The 21,230-nt window shown below is 34.8% G+C and overlaps 1 protein-coding gene across 6 annotated transcripts in view; it reads left to right on the top strand.

The window, feature by feature from the left end:
• nSyb (neuronal Synaptobrevin) overlaps positions 1-21,230 on the top strand; it is a 32,232-nt gene continuing 11,002 nt past the window's right edge. The window contains exons 1-8 of one of the 6 annotated variants that reach the window (XR_010953507.1): positions 48-267; positions 612-929; positions 1,048-1,275; positions 10,329-10,390; positions 11,177-11,324; positions 14,274-14,432; positions 14,509-14,560; positions 18,960-19,054. Coding sequence is in view for 5 of the 6 variants with exons in the window: in XM_067787821.1 (XP_067643922.1) it covers positions 10,362-10,390; positions 11,177-11,324; positions 14,274-14,432; positions 14,509-14,560 (388 nt within the window). In the remaining variant the exon portion in view is untranslated. Of the gene's footprint in view, positions 276-611; positions 930-1,047; positions 1,276-10,328; positions 10,391-11,176; positions 11,325-14,273; positions 14,433-14,508; positions 14,561-18,959; positions 19,055-21,230 lie in introns of all 6 variants that reach the window. The other 5 variants (XM_067787821.1, XM_067787819.1, XM_067787818.1 and 2 more) reach the window with 5 other exon arrangements.

The following is a 21,230-nucleotide window of genomic DNA, read 5'->3' as shown; positions in this document are numbered from 1 at the left end:
CGAACGACGAACATCGTCGAGTAACCGAACAACGAGAAATTTTTCGCAGTTGGATTAAAATGTACCGTAAGTGAAAATGTGCTTAAAGCATTGAAAATTAATTTAAATTAAAAAAAGTGTGTAAAATATATAATTTATGCATAAAAATAATTGAAAAAGATTTGAATTTCAATTGAAATAAAATTTTGTGATATTTGTAAAACTGCTTTAGCTAAAATTTGTCTGCAGTGACAAAAATATTGCAGTAGTGAAGCAAGTGACACTAATGTAATGATGTGAAAATTTTCATTGATTTTTCTTTTCTAGAAATTCATAAGGAAAAATAGCGAAATTGTTGTTAAGAGTTTTTTCTAAACATGATAAGCTTGTTTTCTTAAATATTTTTTTAATTAACAGCTGAGAATTTTGATTTGAAATTTGTGTTCAAATTGCAAATTTTTTCTTTTGCTGAACCTAAAATATGTCTTAAAATTTTTTTACATATTTTTGATCTTTTTTTTTTGATTGTTCATACATACATGCATAGCTATATGTACCTGGTTAAAAATTAAACGTAATCTAATTTTATTATTTTTCCCTTACCATAACCATAAAAACTTCCCACTCCACAGTGTCAAATTTCGTGCAACTTCAATAAAAAGCCTAAATAAATAAATTGAAATACAAAAAAAAAAAAAAAAAAAAAGTACGAAATTCTGCGAGTCATCCAGTCTTGGGGCAGTAAGAGCCGAAAAAATTACGCTTATCTTCGAAGTTCGAAATCAAAGAGCATCTACGTAACTTCGAAATCAACCCTCAAGTCATTAACAACAATTAACAACACATAATAAATATTTCGAAAAATAAAACACCAACAAATCAACATTACCACCTAATCATACCAACAGCAATCGCTTACCGCGTACACGTATTGTACTTGTCAGAGAGTGGTGAGTAAGAAACGTCAGTAGTTTGAACAACAACATTGTTCACGCACAACTTGCAAATAACAACAAAGTGCAAGTCCACATTGCGAAATTCGTTAATGTTTTTTTCTTTTGTTGTCAGAGTTGCTGGCGGCGTCACTGCAGTGCCAAGTGCATATCGCAATCTATCGATAGCACCTTGCCGCACCCTATCGCCCACACACCTTGCATAGCAGGCGACGTCAGCAGCAGCAGTGGTAGCTGAGGCGTCAACAACTAATATTGAATTCCTCCCTGTGCTGAGGGTTTAGTGGTTTTAGTATTGCAATAAGCGCAGTGTCAAGTAGCAAAACAACAAAGCAAGTGAGATGTAAGTAGCCGAATATTCTTTATTGATTTTTACCAAACATTATACTTTTTATTTATATTTTGTTAAATGCTATACTCTCTTGCTTTTAAGTTTTTGATTTTTCTTAAATTAATACTTTCACATTACAAACAATTTCATCACAAACTGTGAAAAAAGTCTGGGCGTCATACATTGCGAGAATCTAAATTCAATTGAGGGTGGTACAAAATCAAAGTTTCAACTCTTTGCTGCAAGTAGGGACACAAATGTCGGTAAAATACGATGCAATAACGATAACTTTTGTCATTTGATACCAATACGTTGTACTCGGTACATGTTTAACGACCTATCTTATATGACGTGCACACAAAACCTCACATTCTGAACTCTCCCTCTTATTCCTTACGCAGCCTCGAAGAAAAGATAACGAACGGCGAGTGAATTAAGAGACCAGTACACACGGCAGCTAATTGCGATTGATAATAGTTTCCTGCTTTATTGTTCTTGTTGTATTAACGATAAAGACACTCTCCGAAGGTTTTGGGAAGTGTTGGCGATTTTGATGGTCCTTTGCCAGATATACGTTGCGTTACGTTCCGGTTACAAGCAACATTGAGATATTAGCCCGACCATCTCGGGAACGATTAATATGATCACATTAAACCTTCTAGGCCAGAATCTATGAATCATACTTTTAATACCAATTTCCTTTTTTGCTTCAATTTAATGTTTCCTATGTTTCTCTTATATTTTCTGTCAGATTTCGTCAAGGTTTTGATAATCATTTTTATCGCTGGGTTCAGAAAGAGCTTAACACTTATCTTACAGTTAAGAGTTTTAAGTCGGTTAAGAACCTTTTGCCGACCTACTGAGTTTTTAAGCTACGTCCCTCTTAACAAAACTTGTTAGGATAGGTCGATATCAAGCATCCCCAAGTGAATCGTATTAGGTTCGAAGCTGAGACGTGAGTCATTGCGTTTTTCCAACGACTTCATTTTTTGACAGCCGTATTTTGGAGATAGTAAAGAGCTTCTTGGAACCAGCTATACCATTGCCCAGCAATTCTACTCTGGACTGAGTAGACAACTGGAAAGTAAAGCGTTCTCTCAGAGAAGGAAAATTCAGCTCTACAAGTCACTTATCGCCCACTTCCTGCCATACGGTGCAGAAGCCTGGACGCTGGCAACATAAAAAGGATAGTACGAAAGCAATTATTTCGGAATTATCTGGTCCTTTGGTGATGTATTAGCATTCATTATTCATAACCATTGCGGTATTTGTGATTGCAGACTTACATTGACTTCAACAAAACACACTGAGGCAGTTTCGCAGAATACATGGTAGTTTGATTCAATTAAACTATCTTTTACATTATCTTTGGAAAGGGCGAAGCGAGAAGTACAAACACAACAAAGGCGCAATTTCCGCCTCTTTGAGGTAGTACTACCTGAATTTGTTTGACGACCAAACGGAATAACTCCAAATAAGTGCGGGGACTTATGTTATAAAAAAATTTCGGCCTCTTGGCAAATACTAGCCGTTTTCTAGAACCTCGCTTAATTGCTGTCTCGATATCTGGCAACTCTTCCGCCCTTTGTAGAAAACATGTACACAGCATCTGTTCAATCGTCTCCCTTGCAGCTCGCAATTCCTTCCCCTGCTGCTACTGACGACACAAAAGTTATTAGCATGTGACGCCAGATGGCAGTGTCTAGTATATCCACCATGAGCCCTGACTTTCCTCTCTTTACAGATATGAGTTACTTTGTGAGTTTAATATCGTAGGCTTTGCACATGATCATAGACATTTTGCAGTCCCGTGCTTCTAGAAACGCCTTTCCTGCTTCATGCAACTTCTGTGTACTTTTCATTTCACCCAAGCAGATATGGACATCTACCGTTGATTCATCGACTCCTGCGCCTTCTTTTTCCAAATTATCGGAGCCCTTCCATTAATAAATAAATAAATAAATTTGGAACCATCGGTATACACGTGCAGAATGTGTTCTGGCATTTCCGCACGCTTGCGCCAAACCTCCGACTCTACTAAGGCCCCAAGATCCCTTTCGTAGCTGAGGAATGTAACCAAGTAGTCTGTTCGTCATATCTGTCCACTTGATTACAGTTTTTTTTATGAAATTTTCACAAAGTTTAGCTGGACCTAAAATATTTTATGTTTAATACTAACAATCTAAATGAAAGCTGACAATGAGAAGAAACTCGGGAAAACTCGAAGAATTCGAAATTTTTTATTCTTACGTCCTTGATAATTTTTGCATATAAGAAATAAAAAGATGTATGGAAGATATATTCGAAGCCAGTTAAAAGAAATGCGGAAAATGAGGAAGTTCTTTTATACCAATTTCACAGAGGCTTAATTTGTTATGTTTTATACATTAAAGGCCTTATTGAACTCAATCTTCCATGCAAAATACAAATTCCTAGTTGTGTCGTTATTCCTTTATCGAATGTCTAATGGTGTGATAAACCGACTATGTTTTGCTTTGTGTTCGAATTTAATTGTTAATTTCAATAATTTCAACAATTTACGAAATCTGGAAAATTACCAGAAAAGTGCAAATTTAGATTTTTGCAGCATTGGAGCAAAAGATTGTATGTTTTTTTTTAAATTGGCATATACTTAGTTAGGTGCAACATTTATGAATAGTTGCGCATGCATTTTTAAGATACGACGATACTAATGCACACATGCACATCTACAGATCGTCCGTCGTACACACATGAAATCACAATATATTCCTGAAAGCCATTGTAATAATTTGGCACACGTTGCCGCATTCACAGTCTATTGTTAACATTTTATATTTCTATAAACTTGGCAACGTATGTACACGTGTGTGTTATTGATTTTTTGTTCTTATTTGATGCATTACACTAGAGCTGGATTTCGATTCGATTTTTAATCGATTTAATCGATCTTTTTTCGAAGTTTTGATCATCTTACAGTAGATACAATTTAATATGGATTAATCAAAATGGACAGAAAATATATTTATTGTAATGTTTTATAAAATTTACCTTCATCGGCTCATATTTGTAGTTAAAATAAAATAGATTCGACTTTATTTAGAACCATAAACCATGACTGTTAGTGACTTTGAGTGAAGGGGGAAAGATGAGGATTAGCGCTCAACCGCCTAGATGGTTTTGGCGTTGCATAACAAATCACGACAGCATCCCTGGTTCAACATTACTGACACCAAGGGAGATCAAGTCATCTTACTGAAGGTCTCCCCCTTCGTCTGCTTCAAAATACTGGTGCCTATAGGTATAATATCTGTGACGTAGCATCAGGGCGAGGACCATAAATCGTCGCCAGAACTTTTCTCTCGTACACTGGAACATCCCATTATCGCTCGACACGGTCCATGATTCCGCCCCATACATTAAGAGAGGTACAATGAGAGATTTATAGACCGTTATTGATCTAAGCTAGCATTGCAGAGAAGACAGAATTTACTGATGAAATTTCTGCGTATAAAATGGAATATCCTAAAAAAAGTCGCTGTTGTTGTTGCTGTAGTAATAAGGTTGCTCCCCGAAGGCTTTGGGGAGTGTTATCGATGTGATGGTCCTTTGCCGGGTACAGATCCGGTACGCTTCGGTGACACAGCACCATTAAGGTGCTAGCCCGACCATCTCGGGAACGATTTATATGGCCACATTAAACCTTCAGGCCATACCTCCCTCCCCACCCCCAAGTTCCATGAGGAACCATCTCGGGAACGATTTATATGGCCACATTAAACCTTCAGGCCATCCCTCCCTCGCCACCCCCAAGTTCCATAAGGGCTTGGGGTCGTCAGAGCCTCGTCTGTTAGTGAAACAGGATTCACCGCGGATAGGTGAAGTTGACAATTGGGTATGGGGAAGCTGTATATTGCGCTGGCAACCTGAAGGGTTGTGCTACACAGCCCATTGAATCTGGTATATTAGTCGCCTCTTACGACAGGCATACCTATGGCGGGAATATTCTGACCCCCTAACCCGCTGGGGCAGTCGTTCATGCACCTTGGTACCCGAGGTTGGTTTCTCTACTACTGCTATAAATTAATTTGGAAACGAACGAAAGATAATAATATGTCAGTATCAAATACACTAATAATCCCACTCCGATGGGAGGACCATTCGGAGAAACAGGTGGTAGCGTCAGTTAACGAAAGAGGAAGAAATTGTCGAGTTTTTTAAACGGCGAAAATCGTGTAAACAATTAAGAAGCACTCATCTTTTTTCGATTAAATCAATCTTTTTTGAGAATCGAATCGAAAAAATCGATTTTTCAAAAAATCGAATCGAATCCAGCCCTACATCACACAGTTTCATCGTTCATATGAGAGCTTATAATTGCATTTTTGAGTTTAGTCACAAAAATACACACTCGGTTTCATAAATATACACTTGTTATTTTAGGTATAAAAAATTTGGAAACATATACACAAATTTATAAAATAGAAATGCAATAAGTAATGCAAAACTATAAATCTAAATTAGTAGTGTTTATTTTACATATATATGGGGTATTCCATCCCATTTCGACCAATTTTGAACCCGACCCCTTTAGAATTGGCTGAAAGTTTTTCTTCTTTTTCTAGCTTATGAAAGACGTTTTTCAGAAGTTTTTCAAATTTTTTCATCCAACTCAAAAAAAGCTATGAATTAAAAAAAAAACACCGTTTTTGTTTTCAAAAAGCTATAACTTTTTCAAAAATTGATCGTTTGGGATCTTTTTTTTTAAATTTGGTTTTTAAATGTACTTTTCCGAAAAAATTCAAAAAAATGTTTAAAGTTTTTTTTTTGTAATTTTTCAGTTTTTCGAGATTTTTCGAATTTCGCCATTTTTTTTCTATAAAAAATTCAATCAATTCTGCCATCATCCCCACTAACCCCGGAGTGGGCCGAGAATTTTTTTATTTTTTTTTATTTAATTGAAAAAAAAAACTTTAAAATTTTTTTTGTTGTTTTTTCCGAAAAGTACATTTAAAAACATAATTAAAAAAAAAAAAAAATGATCTCAAACGGTCAATTTTTGAAAAAGTTATAGCATTTTGAAAACAAAAACGGTGTTTTTTTTTAAATTCATAGCTTTTTTTGAGTTGGATGAAAAAATTTGAAAAACTTCTGAAAAACGTCTTTCATAAGCTAGAAAAAGAAGAAAAACTTTCAGCCAATTCTAAAGGGGTCGGGTTCAAAATTGGTGGAAATGGGATGGAATACCCCATATACATGTAAAAAGACGCAGCTATTATGCTTGATGTCATAAAAATATAAAGCGACTGTCGTCCGCCATGGAGTGATGGTAGCGTGCTCCGCCTACCACACCGAAAATCCTGGGTTCGGTGAAAACTCATCTCCTTGCAGATGTCGTCCAGAGTCGGCATTAAACAATTAGGTCCCGTCCCGCCAATTTGTAGGAAAAACTAAAAGGAGCACGACGCAAATTGGAAGAGAAGCTCGGCCTAAAATCTCTTCCGCGGTTGTCGCGCCTTACATTTATTTATTTTTTTGACTGTCACAATAGGCAATAAAATATTTTTTTTGGGTAACTTAAATACAAGGGTCCAGAGTAAAATCACACTGCAATCACAGGCATAAAACATAATAATCATTAATTGGCGCTAACCGCCTAATTGATTTTGGCCCATTCATAACAAGTGATGTTATTCTTGTTTAACTATAACTAACGCCAATTTGGAGCACCAAGGAAGGTCAAGTCTTCCTCCACCTGCCTGTTCAAAGTCAGTGGAGGTCTTTCTCTTTCCTCTGCTTCCAAACTGCGGTGTCGACTAAAATACTTTCTTGGCCGGAGCATTTTCGGTCATTCGCGTAACATGACCTAGCCAGCGGAGCCATTGGGTTTTTATTCGCTGCACTATCTGCTTAAACCTTATGCAGCTCGTCATTATACCTCCATCAACACCACGGACTGGACCATAAATCTTTCGGAGAACTTTTCTTTCGAACACTCCAAGAGCCATCTCATATTCTCTCTACGCCGTCCATGATTCCGAGCCATACACATCAGGGAAGGATTTTTATTTGTCGAGGGAAGACTTTCCTTTTCAATTGCCTACTCAGTCCGAAGTGGCATTTGTTGGCAAGAATTATTCTAAGCTAATATTGTTTTTGCACAGGCATATAATTTTTATCAAGTTAGGACAAAAGAGTCGCGAGTAATGATTTTTTTGTTTTTCAAAGACTATTATTTTTATAATAACAAACAACCTAAAACAAAGCGGAATTTTGAAAAGCCGTTCAAAGTTTGTTTCATCATTTTCTACAGCAGATGCAATAAGCCAGACAGGTGAAGTCATTATTACAAAATGGAATAAATTTAAGTGTTGCTTCTTGACTTATCTGCATAATTGATTTTGCAGTATCGAAAAAAAAAACCTACATTAAGGCCTTTCTGAAATTTGAAGCTACGTGCAGAAAAATAATTATTTTCATTTATGGGAGGGTTTATTTCCTTTTTCTGGGATGAAATGGAGAAGTTTTAGTCGACGAAACTGGACGGCTGGATCTTCAGAGTATCTTTTTGCCCCCAACTAATCTGGAACAATATCACGCAGTTGGGGATGAATATATGCGAGGCTTGTAATACGAAAACACCGCATTGATGATATACGGTTTCAATGCCCAACATTTACCTATGTAAACCAAGCATTGAGGTAGGTTCATTGAGCCAATAGAGGTGGCTGGGGTAAAATTATATAGCGGCAGAGCTATATCAACAATGATGCTTCAATAAATTAGTGCTTATAGATTTACCTGCTGGCAAAAAAAATGTTTGGCTTATGAAAAATAGATTTTAAATAGCTCTGGCTAACCCAGGTTACGTTTAGACAAGCATGAAAAACTCCCAGTCGTATAATCAAACCCGACACATTGTTCTGACTTTTCCTATCTATCCACCTTCCTCTGACTTGTCTGACCCTCTTCCTTTCTTATTTCCTCTCCCGTCTGTATTTTCTATTTTACCTTAATCGGCTCATACATTTTTCCGTAAATCTTCGCGCTTTTCTTCTTACTTTTCCCGCTCTTGCTCTTATCAAAGTCCAACTCTCACTATTACTCTTAATCGTATCCTTATAATTAATCATCCTTTAAACCTCTTTTTACTACTTTGTCTGAAACCATTGCCCTTATTTTAACGTTTACTCTCACCCTCTATTTTCCTCTTGTTCTCTTTACTTTTCTGACTTTCCTCCACCCTCCTTTACTTTTTCTTCCTTTTTATACTGTTTTCTCATCCCTTTTCTTTTATGTTACCGTTTCCAATGTGGAGATATATTGAGATTGACTCTTTTCTGCACATTACATTACTAAGGTAGTAAAAAAGTAGCAAAATAGTACCAAAAATGTTCCCTTCCTACTACTTAAAAATTCATGACCGGATTATGAGGGCCGTAAAAACTATTGTTTGTTGTGCTAATGTGCTACTGAGATCACTTGTCTGGTTTTATTGCCTCATAGGGCACACTTAGGCCATTGATATTAGGCCCGTTGTGATACCACGAAAATACACCATTACTTTTCTTCTTCGAAACATTTTGAGGTCTGAACAAAAGCTTCCAGGTCCTTGACGTTATGCTCCATAATCTGGCGCAGATTACATAGAAATGGAGCACGCAGAAAGCGCTGCCGTGTTCCGCTTAGTGCCGGGCAGTTGCAGATGAGGTGAACCACCGTTTCCTCCTCCTCATCCTCTTTACAACTCCTGCAGCATCGACGATAAGGCGCTCATAACCTTTCTGCATGCCTACGTATGAGGCATTGACCAGTTAGTGCCCCACAAGTGTGGAAATTGTATCCCTTCGGAGATTGTACACGTGACGGGATCTTTTAGGATCCCATTTAGGCCAGGTTTCTTTCGATGTTCGACACCCCGGTGTTTGTAGCCATCTTTCGTCGGCTTGACGGTGGGTGTGTTCTGTTAGCATTAGCTTGCATGTGGCCAGGGGCATACCTGAGCATTTTTGGACGGGAAGAATCTGCCTGGTTGTACCCAGCCTTATACCCAGGCTAGCGAGTTCATCTGCAATGCAGTTTCCTTCGATGTCCCTATGTCCAGGGACCCAAGGTTCTGTTGGGTCATCTCTTGAAGAGATCGGCAACAGTTTAGTGCTTTTTCCGAATTGAACGAGTAAGAGCCAAGAGATTTTATGGCAGCCTTGCTGTCGCTGAAAACAAAGATTTCTTTGTCGACATTGTGTGTCCTTATCCTAACTGCGGCTTACATGATGGGTGAAACTTCTGCCTGGAATACGCTGCAGTGGTCGGGTAGTCTGAAAGAGAGCTGGAGGTCCTTTGAGTACACTCCACTTCCAACTCTACCGTTTAGCTTAGATTCGTCCGTGTATATGGAAATACTGCCGTCAATAGCAAGGCACATATCCGACTCCGTCCTGCCATCCCTACTGGGAATGTTTATCTTGAAGTTGGTTTTCGCAACTGTTGTGGCCGCACAGCGATTCGTGCCAGGAGGAAGAAAACTTTTATTTGTTCAGTATACTAGATTGTCCCGTGGTAATGTTGTTCCAACACGACAAATCCCTTAAGCAAAGGGCTGACGTTGCCGCTGCTCGATACCCAGCTAGATCCAATAGAAGGATGTCAGGAATGATCTGAAGAGCTTCGCTGGGCGTTTTTCTTACAGCACCGCTTATCCTGATCATGTTGTATCTGTGGACTAAACCCAACAAATTTAGGTTTGACGCTTTGCTCAAGGCTGGCCACCAAACGACGATCCCACATAGTAGTATGGGTCGGATAATCGCGGTATAAATTCATCTGCATATGTAATTATCTTTACTTTCAAAAAATCAATGAAAATTCATTGAGACAGTTGACTTGGCTTGGCGTGATGGAAAGTTCAAAAATTGCAAACTTAAGACTATTCTTCGACTTACTAAAGCTAGACTCGGTTATATACGTAAAAAAGTCGAGTAAGCCTGTCAGAAACATTTTGTTAAACTGATTTATACTTATTTAATCAAAATAATTATATAAAAATTAGTTCCACCTTTATTTATAAAATTATGTTTGATTTCAAGCTTATCGGTTTTATTTGAAACCTCGTTACGATAATGGGCAAGAAAGATAAAAAGAAGGAAGAGTAAGTGCCGCAAAAGTTAACAAAATACTAACAGTAATCTAATTTGTTTATTGCTATAAGAAATGTAAATAAGTAAGAGATTAATAATAACTTTGTACGTAGTTAAATCTTAGACTCTGAAAGGGGTATAAGCCATCACAAGCTGCTAACATTACTAACTCAAAAGTAGAAATACATTTATTCACTTGACTAATAATAACTCATTCAAAGTCACAAATGTCTGGGGGTAAAACGGTTACCTCGTAAATCAAACGACATTTCATTGGCCAGGTATTTGAGAGTTTTCGTGAGTTGGTCAATTATTTCATTAACAAACAATTATAACACGATAATACACATTAGTTAAAACACTGTAGCCTAACACAAATAATACTTGTTTAGTAGGATCCGTATATCGTCGGATTAGAGCGTAACCTGCTATTTAAGAAAGAAAAAATTTTCCACTAACTAAGAAGTGGCTCGACATAAAGTTGATTTACTTTGGCCATAATCAAGTTATGCCTAGTTTATGCAGTATTCCCACATCTATTGAACTGCATCAAAACGTAATTTTTGAAAAAAATAAAATAAAATAAAATAAAATGAAATTAGCAGGTTTAGACTTTAGTCCCTCGACATATCGATTTATTACAATTTTAATTGCACACATTTGGTTGATATCTACACAACACTAAGGTTATCTTATTTTGATTTATTTGTCTACTTTCCTATTTTTAATTAACTAAAAACGATTCTCATAGTAAAAATTAAGGACTAATATATTCTATTCTCCCATAATATATGTAGGGCGGAACCAGCACCAGCAGCCGATGCAACACCAGCTGAGGGTGCCGTTGGCGAGGGCGGTGATGGTGAGATTGTTGGAGGACCACGCAACCCTCAACAGATTGCGGCACAAAAACGCTTACAGCAGACGCAGGCACAAGTCGATGAGGTGAGTAACGAAGATACTTCAACATCCATCCGTGTAAAAATAATTGTTTTCAAATAGCACGAGGTTGCAACGAATGTAACACTTCTTAGCTCTTATGGCCTGGTTTCTCAGCAATTGGTTAAGCTAAGCTTAAAATAAGTTTGCATAAACTCTAGTTAAATTTTTACCCCAGTTAAACTACACAGCAGTTGCTTTTTCAGTCACAGTTTAATGCCACTTTTGGGGTAGGCTTTTAATGTACGGCAACATTGATTTTTTTTAACAATCTAATAACACTAAACGACAAATATACAAAGAATTTCAGACTGTGCCGAAAATTATCAAAATTACATAAATACATACAATTTTTTTTTTCTATTGGACGAAACCATTTTTTTTGTAGGGATTGAATTATAAGCAAAAACGCATTTCCCCGTTTTTTAAAGTTAACTTTCAAAACATAGATATTGGCTTTCGAAGTTCGAAATTGGACAAATCCTTATATCGACTGCTGAATGGAGTATGACTCTATCTCGGGTGCCGTTTCAAAAGCGCCTTGTCTCAGAAAACTTTTGAAAAATGCTCTTTTTCAGAATTTATTTCAAAAACGCGTTATCTGAGCTTAAATTCAATAAGTTTGACATAGCTCTGCAACCGAATTCTGAGATAGAGCATTTTTGAAACAAATTCTAAAACAGAGCGTTATTCAAAAATATTCTCAGATAGGGCGTTCTCGAATTGGCAGACGAGATAGGGTGATATTCCCCTCAGTCGTCGATATATTTGATTTGTGTTTGAAAAATTCGAAATATGTAAAAATGTAGGCGTGGTCCTCTCAAGCTTATATAATATTTATTATGTTAACATCGAAAACAATTAAACTATAATTTACACAAAAATCCAAAAAAAGTCCGCTGATCTGGTAATGTGACAAATGTATTAACATACATTTTGATGCGCTGAATTCGAAAACGCTTTCAGAATTGGCCTATCGCGACCTGGTTCGTTCTTGAGGCTCGAGCGCCAGTGGTTTAGTCCTATATTTTAGAAATTAGGGCCAGACCACGACCTTTTAGCACAACTCTGATAGCGGATTCAGACTTAGCGCATCAAAAAGCTTTGGAATATAGACGTATCGTTACCAGATCCGCCTACTTTATGTGTAGCTTTGTGATTTTAATTTTTAGACATATGTGCAAAGCCACAAAAAAAGTGGGTGGATTTGGTTGCATTACCATGAATTTTGATGCATTGAAACCACATCCGACATAAGAATTGACCTAACTGGGAACGATTCTGCTTTCACTGGAAACTGGAAAAAAAATCTCTGGCGATTGAACGTTTGAAGTTAAGGCGCATTCTTGGGACATAAGGTTGCTATGAATACTCTATCTACCAATATCGAGAGGCGTATTATACCGTTATCACGCAGAAACTTAATCGAATCACAATTTTTTTATTTAATGAAATAATTAAGTTTCCCTTTTCATACAGGGCCTTTTGCTTCATTAAGCGAACATCTGTCAGCAGACCTAAAAAAATATTTCGTTTTTACAAAAATAGTTAAAATGGAAAGCAGCCGTTTCCATCTTAGCTATAAATACTGTGGCGAATTTTAGCATCACTAATCTGTAGTGAATAAATGCACAACAACAATAACGCAAGCTGCCACTCTTAAACTCGTACATGAACACATGAATTTAATCCATTTACACTCGTACATACTAGGCAACGAAGAGACATTACGCGCACACACTTGCGGTCATCAGCCGAAGTAGTGCTCACACATGCACACGCATATGACTATGAGCAACGCATAAAGTACAAATATATGTACATGTATATCGCTGGTAACCAAGCAAGAGATTATAGAAGGCCAAACGTCTAGACTTTAGTAGAAATATTCGAATGAAGCAACGGAGAGTATAAAAGCAGCACAAGCTGAGTAGTCAGGAATCAGTTTGATTTAAACAGACTATTGGTTGTGAAGTATAAGTGTTATTGTGTAGTACTTCAAAGTAGTCTAATAAATACCATTTTGCATTATTGAATATTGGAGTTATTTATTCAACAGTTTAGCGATTCGAACGTTAGCAGAAGGTGGAATAAGCGGAATTACCCTAAATTCGTTACAATACATTCCAAATAAAATGCATGCGCAGCTACCCATAGATGTTGTACCTAACCAAATATGTGCCTATTTTCGAAAAAGCCATATTATCTTTTGCAGAAAATGCAGCGAAATTTAAATTTTGAATTTCTTCGTGTTTTTCTATTTTGCGTAAATTATTGAAAATAATTTATTTGCTATGTCATTTGTTACATTGACAATAAAAATCTAAGCACCAAGCAAAGCCGACTGGATTTCTCACTCGATTATGCGTTCAATAAAGCATTAATGAGATAATTAAGAATTTGTATTTTGTATGGAAGATCGAGTTAAATTAGGGCTTTAATGTAGAAAACTTGACTAATTATTTCATTAAGCCTCTGTGCGCCGCCGCTATCTGACGATTTTTAGCGTCTAGCAATTTTATCTTATTTCTTGCCCGAACTTTGGTGTGATGATAATAGCAACAAATTGGATCGTCTGATTGCTTAGGTGCAGGAAGATTACTCCTATGTTGCGTCTATGTGAGGCTATATAATCAGTAATCAGGGACGCACCATAAATTTGATTTCAGGAAATAGAAAGGAAATTTATAATAAATAAGCACGTTGTTTTATCAAAGACAACCAGTTAGGCATTGCATAAACGTACCACCTGAAAATACGGGTACCGGTACTCATATGTAAAATTTTTTTATTTGGAATGAGGACAGTAACATACATACAAACATACAACTGAATCTAATATAAGCGTGTCAAAAAGGAAAATTTTGATTTTCAAATAAAAAACATCATCCTATAGAAGATGAATATAAAAACAAAAGGTCTCTCTTTTCACTATGAACTCCATTACTCTTCTAGGTCGTCGATATTATGCGTACAAATGTCGAGAAAGTGCTCGAAAGAGATCAAAAACTATCGGAATTGGATGATCGAGCCGATGCCTTACAGCAGGGTGCATCGCAATTTGAGCAACAAGCTGGTAAACTAAAACGAAAATTTTGGTTGCAAAATTTGAAGGTACGAAAATAGATAATCATTTAATGAGCGTAACATAATTTATTAATATATTTTTTGCTATTTTTTTATTTAATAGATGATGATTATTATGGGCTTAATTGGTCTGGTCGTTGTGGCCTTTATTGCAAGTAAGTACTAGTAAACGACTTTCAGAATGAATTTTATAGGAAAATATTTAAATAATTCCCACCTTATTTATATTGAATACAAAATGTTTATAAAGCTTTTTAAATTGACATATCCATGAAAAGTTTCAGTTATAAGTGTTTTATAAACCTTTTTTATTTTTTGTGAATAAGGTGGTTTTTTCTGAGGATTTTATTATTTGAAAAATGTGTACTAAAAAAATTTTGTTTTAAAAAATATTAGAAACACAATTTACTTATAACTTTTTGTAGTTATTTTTTTCACATTGTCCTACAATAACTTTTAAGATATAAATATGTTATTTTAAATACTCATTTGTTTATTAATTAAATAGAAATTCAATTACTAGCAATTTTTAAATGTTAAATTCTGCACAACTTATCGTGAACTTTTGCTCCTTTGCACTATGAAATTAAATTTCTTAGTTAAATAGCAAGCTGCGCTATATTTTGCACAAAATATTAAATTTCAAATTTTTTTGTTGTCTTTTTTAATTTTCAAAACCACTACTTACATATACATATATTTACATTAGGGCAATTCTCTCAGTCTAGGAAACGTAGTAAACGTAGAAAATAATCAACGTTTTCTAGACCAAATATACAACACTCAGAGAACGCACCACTTACACAACAACTTTCCATCGGAACAGAAAACCTTTGTTTTTCTAATTGAAATTTCAGTCTCAACATTGTTGTCACATTTATAAATTTTCTATTTAAATATTCATGTGTTTAAGTATAGAAAGTGTAGAAACCGTAGAAAATTTTTGACATATATATTTTGTTATTGCATGTACAAAACTTCTGATAGTAAAATTGAGAACTTTCTATAGTTTCTATGGATTCTGGACAGAGAGAACACCCCTATTGATCACAATTTCGCTATATTCTCAACTGCCTGGTTATTAGTATCCTACCAAAATAAAAATAAATTTTCTGTAGTGTTTTTTGTTTTTCTCAGTTACTTAAGTAAAACCTACAACCAGATAATCAGGCATATGTGATTAAAACATATCGCACACCTAGGTTAAAACAGCGATCAACCCAAAAAATCATTGTTAACTGTTCCAGAAGGCATGTTCGTGAAAAGTCTAGACCTTAGGAGAAATAGGCGAAAGAGGCTAACTAAGAGTATAAAAGCGGTGAAAGCGGTAATTAATCAGTTGGATTTGAACACGCTATTAGTGAACTACGCGGTGATTGTAATTGTGAAGTACTACTCCCCCAAAGTAGTCTAAATAAATAGCGTTTTACTATACTAAATATGAGAGTTCAGAGATACGAACGTTAACAGAAGTTGCAAAATAGTCTGGAATTCCCAAAACTTCGCTACAATATTTATTATATTTACTTAATAGAGTATACATATCGGTAGGTATTGGAATTCCCAAAACTTCGCTACAATATTTATTATATTTACTTAATAGAGTATACATATCGGTAGGTATTGAATTGAGAAATACGGTAGTATGTATAACTTCAAAATTTTAGATTTTTGACTTAGCTCCTTGATGATTTAGGTGTGCGATAAATTTATTAAAAATAATACAAAATATTTATTTGAAAAATTTTGCATTCATATTCAACACTTCGCTCATTACATTTTCGATACCAGCACGCATTTTACCATATGGGATGTTTCATGAGAAAGTGAACCTGGATGCGTAAATAATTTTTTTTTATAAAACTGGTGATAATGTGGATACAAATCTTGTAAAAACTTTCAATTAACCTAAAAATTGTAAATTTAATGTTAAAGTTTATTTTCAATACCTTCGTTTTACTCTTAGGCCCGGATTTTCAGTAGTTGGTTAAGCTAAGCTTAAAATAAGTTTGCTTAAACTCTAGTCATATTTAAACTCCAGTTAAACTACTGAGCAGTTTTTCAGTCACAGTTTAAGGCCGCCTTTGTGATAGGCTTTTTGTTCGGCAACCTTGGGTTTTTATTATCTAGATAATTTGTCGATACGGCAACAGCTGGATTTTGTGCACCCAACAAACATGGTAAAAAAAAAATATTTCTCAAATAAAAAAAAAATATCTAGTTCCGGAGGTGATATCCAACATCATTATTTAATTATTCTTGAACCAGATAGTTCTCGAGTTGATATCCAACTTCATTCTCCAATCACTATCCAACTTTTAAAAAAATTTTATAATGTAGAGTTCTCGAGTTGATCTCCAACATTATTATCATCATCAAATTATTATCCAACCTTTGATATGTACAGTTCTCAAATGAATATCCAACACATTTCTCCAGTTGATATCCTACATTGGATATCGAGTTGAGGTGGATTTGAAAAAAATATCCAAGGTGGTTCCACGAAAACCAGCAGTTGTTTATTGTGAGAAATAAACACGTGGTTGATAGCAGTAGTGAAGCGTAATAAATCAAATATAAATTATATATATTTTATTTTATTTTCGTGAAAATACTGTAGTATTACATTTGAATACAGTTAGAGAACCACAAGTTGCAAATTAAATCAATTCAAGTTAAGTATAGCATTTTTTGCTTTATAAAAAATTCCCTCTTTTGCTGAGTACGCTATGATTCTCGAGTTGAGCCACTGTTTAGAAACAACTCTTGAGATTTTAGAGGTATGCTAGTTATCAACATGAGCTCTAATGGTCCTCAAGTCCAAACCCTTGTTGGGTATATTCGGCGCCATTTCGAATGAACACAAATAACTGATAGATAAACTAGAGTTTAACCCTGCCAGATCGGCCGCTTAAGCTGTTATACTTCAGTTAAAGTAGATTGAAAAACTGCAGAGTAAGTTTAAATGTAGTTTAACTGACAAACTGAGTTGAACTTGTGCTGAAAAACCGGGTCTTAGTGTGAATTGTGATATAAATATAAATTTATAAAAGCCCTATATTCTCATTATTAGATGTATTGAACAGTATTAGTTGTGTCCCTCCCGTGACAAAAAAAGTCTAAAGTTGTTATCGCCAATTTTGCAAAAGTCGTTCTTTTATTTCATATTAGTTGGACAATGTTCAAAAATCGTTTTAAATACATCCAACAATTCAGTTTTGACTTCTCTAAAGTTTTTTAGGAATTATGCAACAATGAAATATGTCCCACCCGTGACAAGTACGCAGAAATATTTGTTGAAAATAAATAGGAATTGCTAATACGCCATATAATCCTCATAGAGATATTAACTAATTAGGCTCAGTAGAAATTTTAATCAAAAGACGGCATCCATGAAGTTGGTTTTTTCATGGCCCTTGAATCAGAGTCAAAGCCTTAGACCCACTTGCAGATCAGCAAGTTAACTTTTTTAACTCAGAGTTAATCTGGCATGAGGGGTCAAACTCATACATTGTTGACAAATTTATGAAATTAACACTGAACTAACAAAATAACTTGCCTTTTTGCCAGTGGGCCTTAAAAAGTAAAATTTTTTTCGAATTTTTCATAATTCAAATAAATTTAGCACATAAACTGATTCCATGACGTAAACCATATCTTAAAATTTTTCAATACTTTATTTTCTATTAGCCAGTTCATTAAATGCTTTTAATTAGAACATGCCCCATCCGTGACAAGTGCTGTCCCACCCGTGACACTTATATTTTAAATTTTAGTAATGAAAACCTTTGAGAAAATTAATTATTTTTACGAATATTGGTCTCACAAATGTTCGTTTATATAAAAGTATTTAAACAAAACAAGCCACTTTCATATGTACGCAGAGATTTTATAATATATAACATAACAAATGGATTGCTTATATTTTTTGTCCCACCCGTGACAGTTATTAAACTCATTATAATTTGCATATATACAAATATATTGTGACTTTTTTTACATAACAGTAATGTTTGAATGTTGGGGGTCCCAACGTATCTATTAGAACTAGAAATCTTGAGCTGGATTTTTCAGAATGCTTCAGAAAACATGGAATATTGCGTACGACTGTCCGACCCTTGGCGATGGAATATCCCTACTATCAATATAGCAGCATTACATACATGTATTCTATAAATTTATAAAACCAAAGCTTCTTGAAGACACATCTGTTTTAAAACTGAACTTCAAACAATAAAGTTACAGTAAAAAAACGAGGATCGAAACATTTTTATCGAATAGCTCTGAACAAAAGCTACAAACTTAGGGTTGGCGTTTCGCAACTTTGATACAGTCAAATCTTTCTTGCAAAATATTTGTAACTTTTAACGCCATATGGATTCATTAATATATATATTTTTTGTTTTTTTGATCATACAAATTTTGCACAACATACTTCAATTTCAACTTCATATGTAGATATGTATGGATAAACGAGTTGTTATATATTACAAATAATTACTCAAACTATTTAATCATTAAAAAATTATTGAAAATATATTTCGAAATTTACAGAGAAAGATGAAGCTTAACTTTACCAACCAAAATTCCTTACGTTATTTGTTATACTCTACAAAAATTATATAAACTCATTTATAACTTAACAAAAGGTAAAATGAAATATATTAATTAGATCACCAAATATTGGTATTGCTAAAAACGCGGTCAGATAATTAAAAGCTAGAAAAATCGTATGCGCAATAACAACAACCATAACCTCACATTTTTGTTTATTACTCTGACATCATCCAAGCAGGCATTTCTTGTTTTCATCATGTCTGGGAAATGACGCACCTTCACTCACTAGCATTCATTCATTTGGAATAATAGTGTCATTTAGGCCTACTTGCAGAACGGCAAGTTTATTTTTAAACTCAAAGTTAACCTGACATGAGCTCATTCATGTTTGACAAATTTTTTAAATTAAAAAAAAAAAAATAGCTTAATTTTCTGTAAGTGGGCCTCATGATTCAATTACTAGAGTTATGGTCTCCAATGGTGACAGAACTTTGACACTCCGAAATTTAAAAATCTGGACGGGGTTATGAAGTAAGGAAAACGGGGAATAATTAAATCCCCTTCAGTGGAAATTGTAGTAGAAAAGTACTTTTAGTAGTATATTAGTAGAGATAATAAATGTGTAAATGCCTACAGGTTCTGGGGGAAATGATTAATTTTCTACTAAATATTTCTTGAATTGATAAAGAGTTATGTTGCTTTGCTCATTCTTTCAGAATTTATTTAAAGAATGCCGAACGTTACAATTTTATTTAGAAATGCACTATGTATCTAAAAATTTGTTTCAAAAACTCCCTATTTGAGCATAAGTTCAATGCATTTCGACATAAGAGGGATTTAATGAAAAGCATTCTAAGATAAGTCGAATCTAATTCTAAAATAGGGCGTTTTTGTGACAAATGCTGAGATAGGAAATTTTTGAAAAATATTTTGAGATAGAACGATTTTTATCAGGCAGCCGACATGGGGTGAAAAAAAATTAAAGAAAATGGCTTATTGTCTTAGAACTTTATATTTTGACCTTGACTTTGACAGCAGAGTTAAGCTTTTGTGCGGTAATGCTACACAGGACATATTCACCTTTTTATTATGAAATTTTGGAAAGCTCTTTTCCGTTAAGTATTAATGGAAGTGTTGCAGATAAACCGTTAATTTAGAATGTTCGGAACACTTTCGTTTGATACCACCTCATGAGGTTCGAATATTCCAAATAAGTAAATATATAATATTCCAAATATAAAACGCTTCCACAAATTCTTCAATAGACATGAATGCTACGAACATACGAAATGAATAAGTTAACGTGCTCAATGAGCACATTTTGTTATGGCATCTCCATTATTTACTAATGACATTTTTATGTGAATCGATTTTCTAGTCGAGTTTTTGACAATGAACGATGAATTTTGTCTTGATTTAGGTTTCGTATGTTCATAGGTTTACGAAAGTGCACGATACCTTGGTGTCCGTACTTTTTATAAAATTGCCTATGTTCAGCCACACTAATAGAATATGGTTACCAAATTCATCATAAAATTTAAAAAATTGTTCTAAGGAATTATGCAGTTCAGTACTTATCGGGTATTTGTAAACTGATTGCTTCCTATTTCTACAACTAATATTTTTCGAGAAATCATATAGAAACAATACAGTTAAAGGATATCAATTCGAATTGGGAGCAAAATGGCTGCAATTGTAAATAAAAGTTGTCAGCCGAGAAAACCTCTTGTGATTGAATCATGAGTGGGTCTTAAATTACTGTTTGACTTTAGCACTTTGTTTTTGTTTTTTTTTTTTTACTTTTTCGTTGTAACACAAATTTTGCATTTGTAGAAGCATGGGTTGCACCAGCCGTATCTGCCGCAGACGCTGCAATTTCCACATCACAACCTGAATACGTGCATACCGATCACCATAATAATAATAACAACAACAATGCTATTGGCAAACACACAAAACCATCTAAATTACACAAGAATAGTGAATTCGAACAATCACAACAATCATCATCATCTGATAGCGAAATTGAAAAAACTGTAAAACCATCTGAATCTGATAACAATTCGGAAGATCATGCATCTAAAAAACACAATAAGCACGAACATACATCCGAAACCGTAAAGAAATCAAATTCGGAAACGGATTCGGAAACGTTACACGAAAATGCACCCGAACACACTATTCAAAGAACACCTACTAATAAAGACGAAGAGCAGGAGGAAAATGGCAATAATCCTCAAAAATCAGATTAAACGTATCATGTGCATA

Source organism: Eurosta solidaginis, chromosome 5 (assembly GCF_040869045.1).
Source record: "Eurosta solidaginis isolate ZX-2024a chromosome 5, ASM4086904v1, whole genome shotgun sequence".
Lineage (NCBI taxonomy): Eukaryota > Metazoa > Arthropoda > Insecta > Diptera > Tephritidae > Eurosta > Eurosta solidaginis.
The sequence above is the reverse complement of the archived record's forward strand: the minus strand, read 5'-3'. Positions and strand labels throughout refer to the sequence as shown.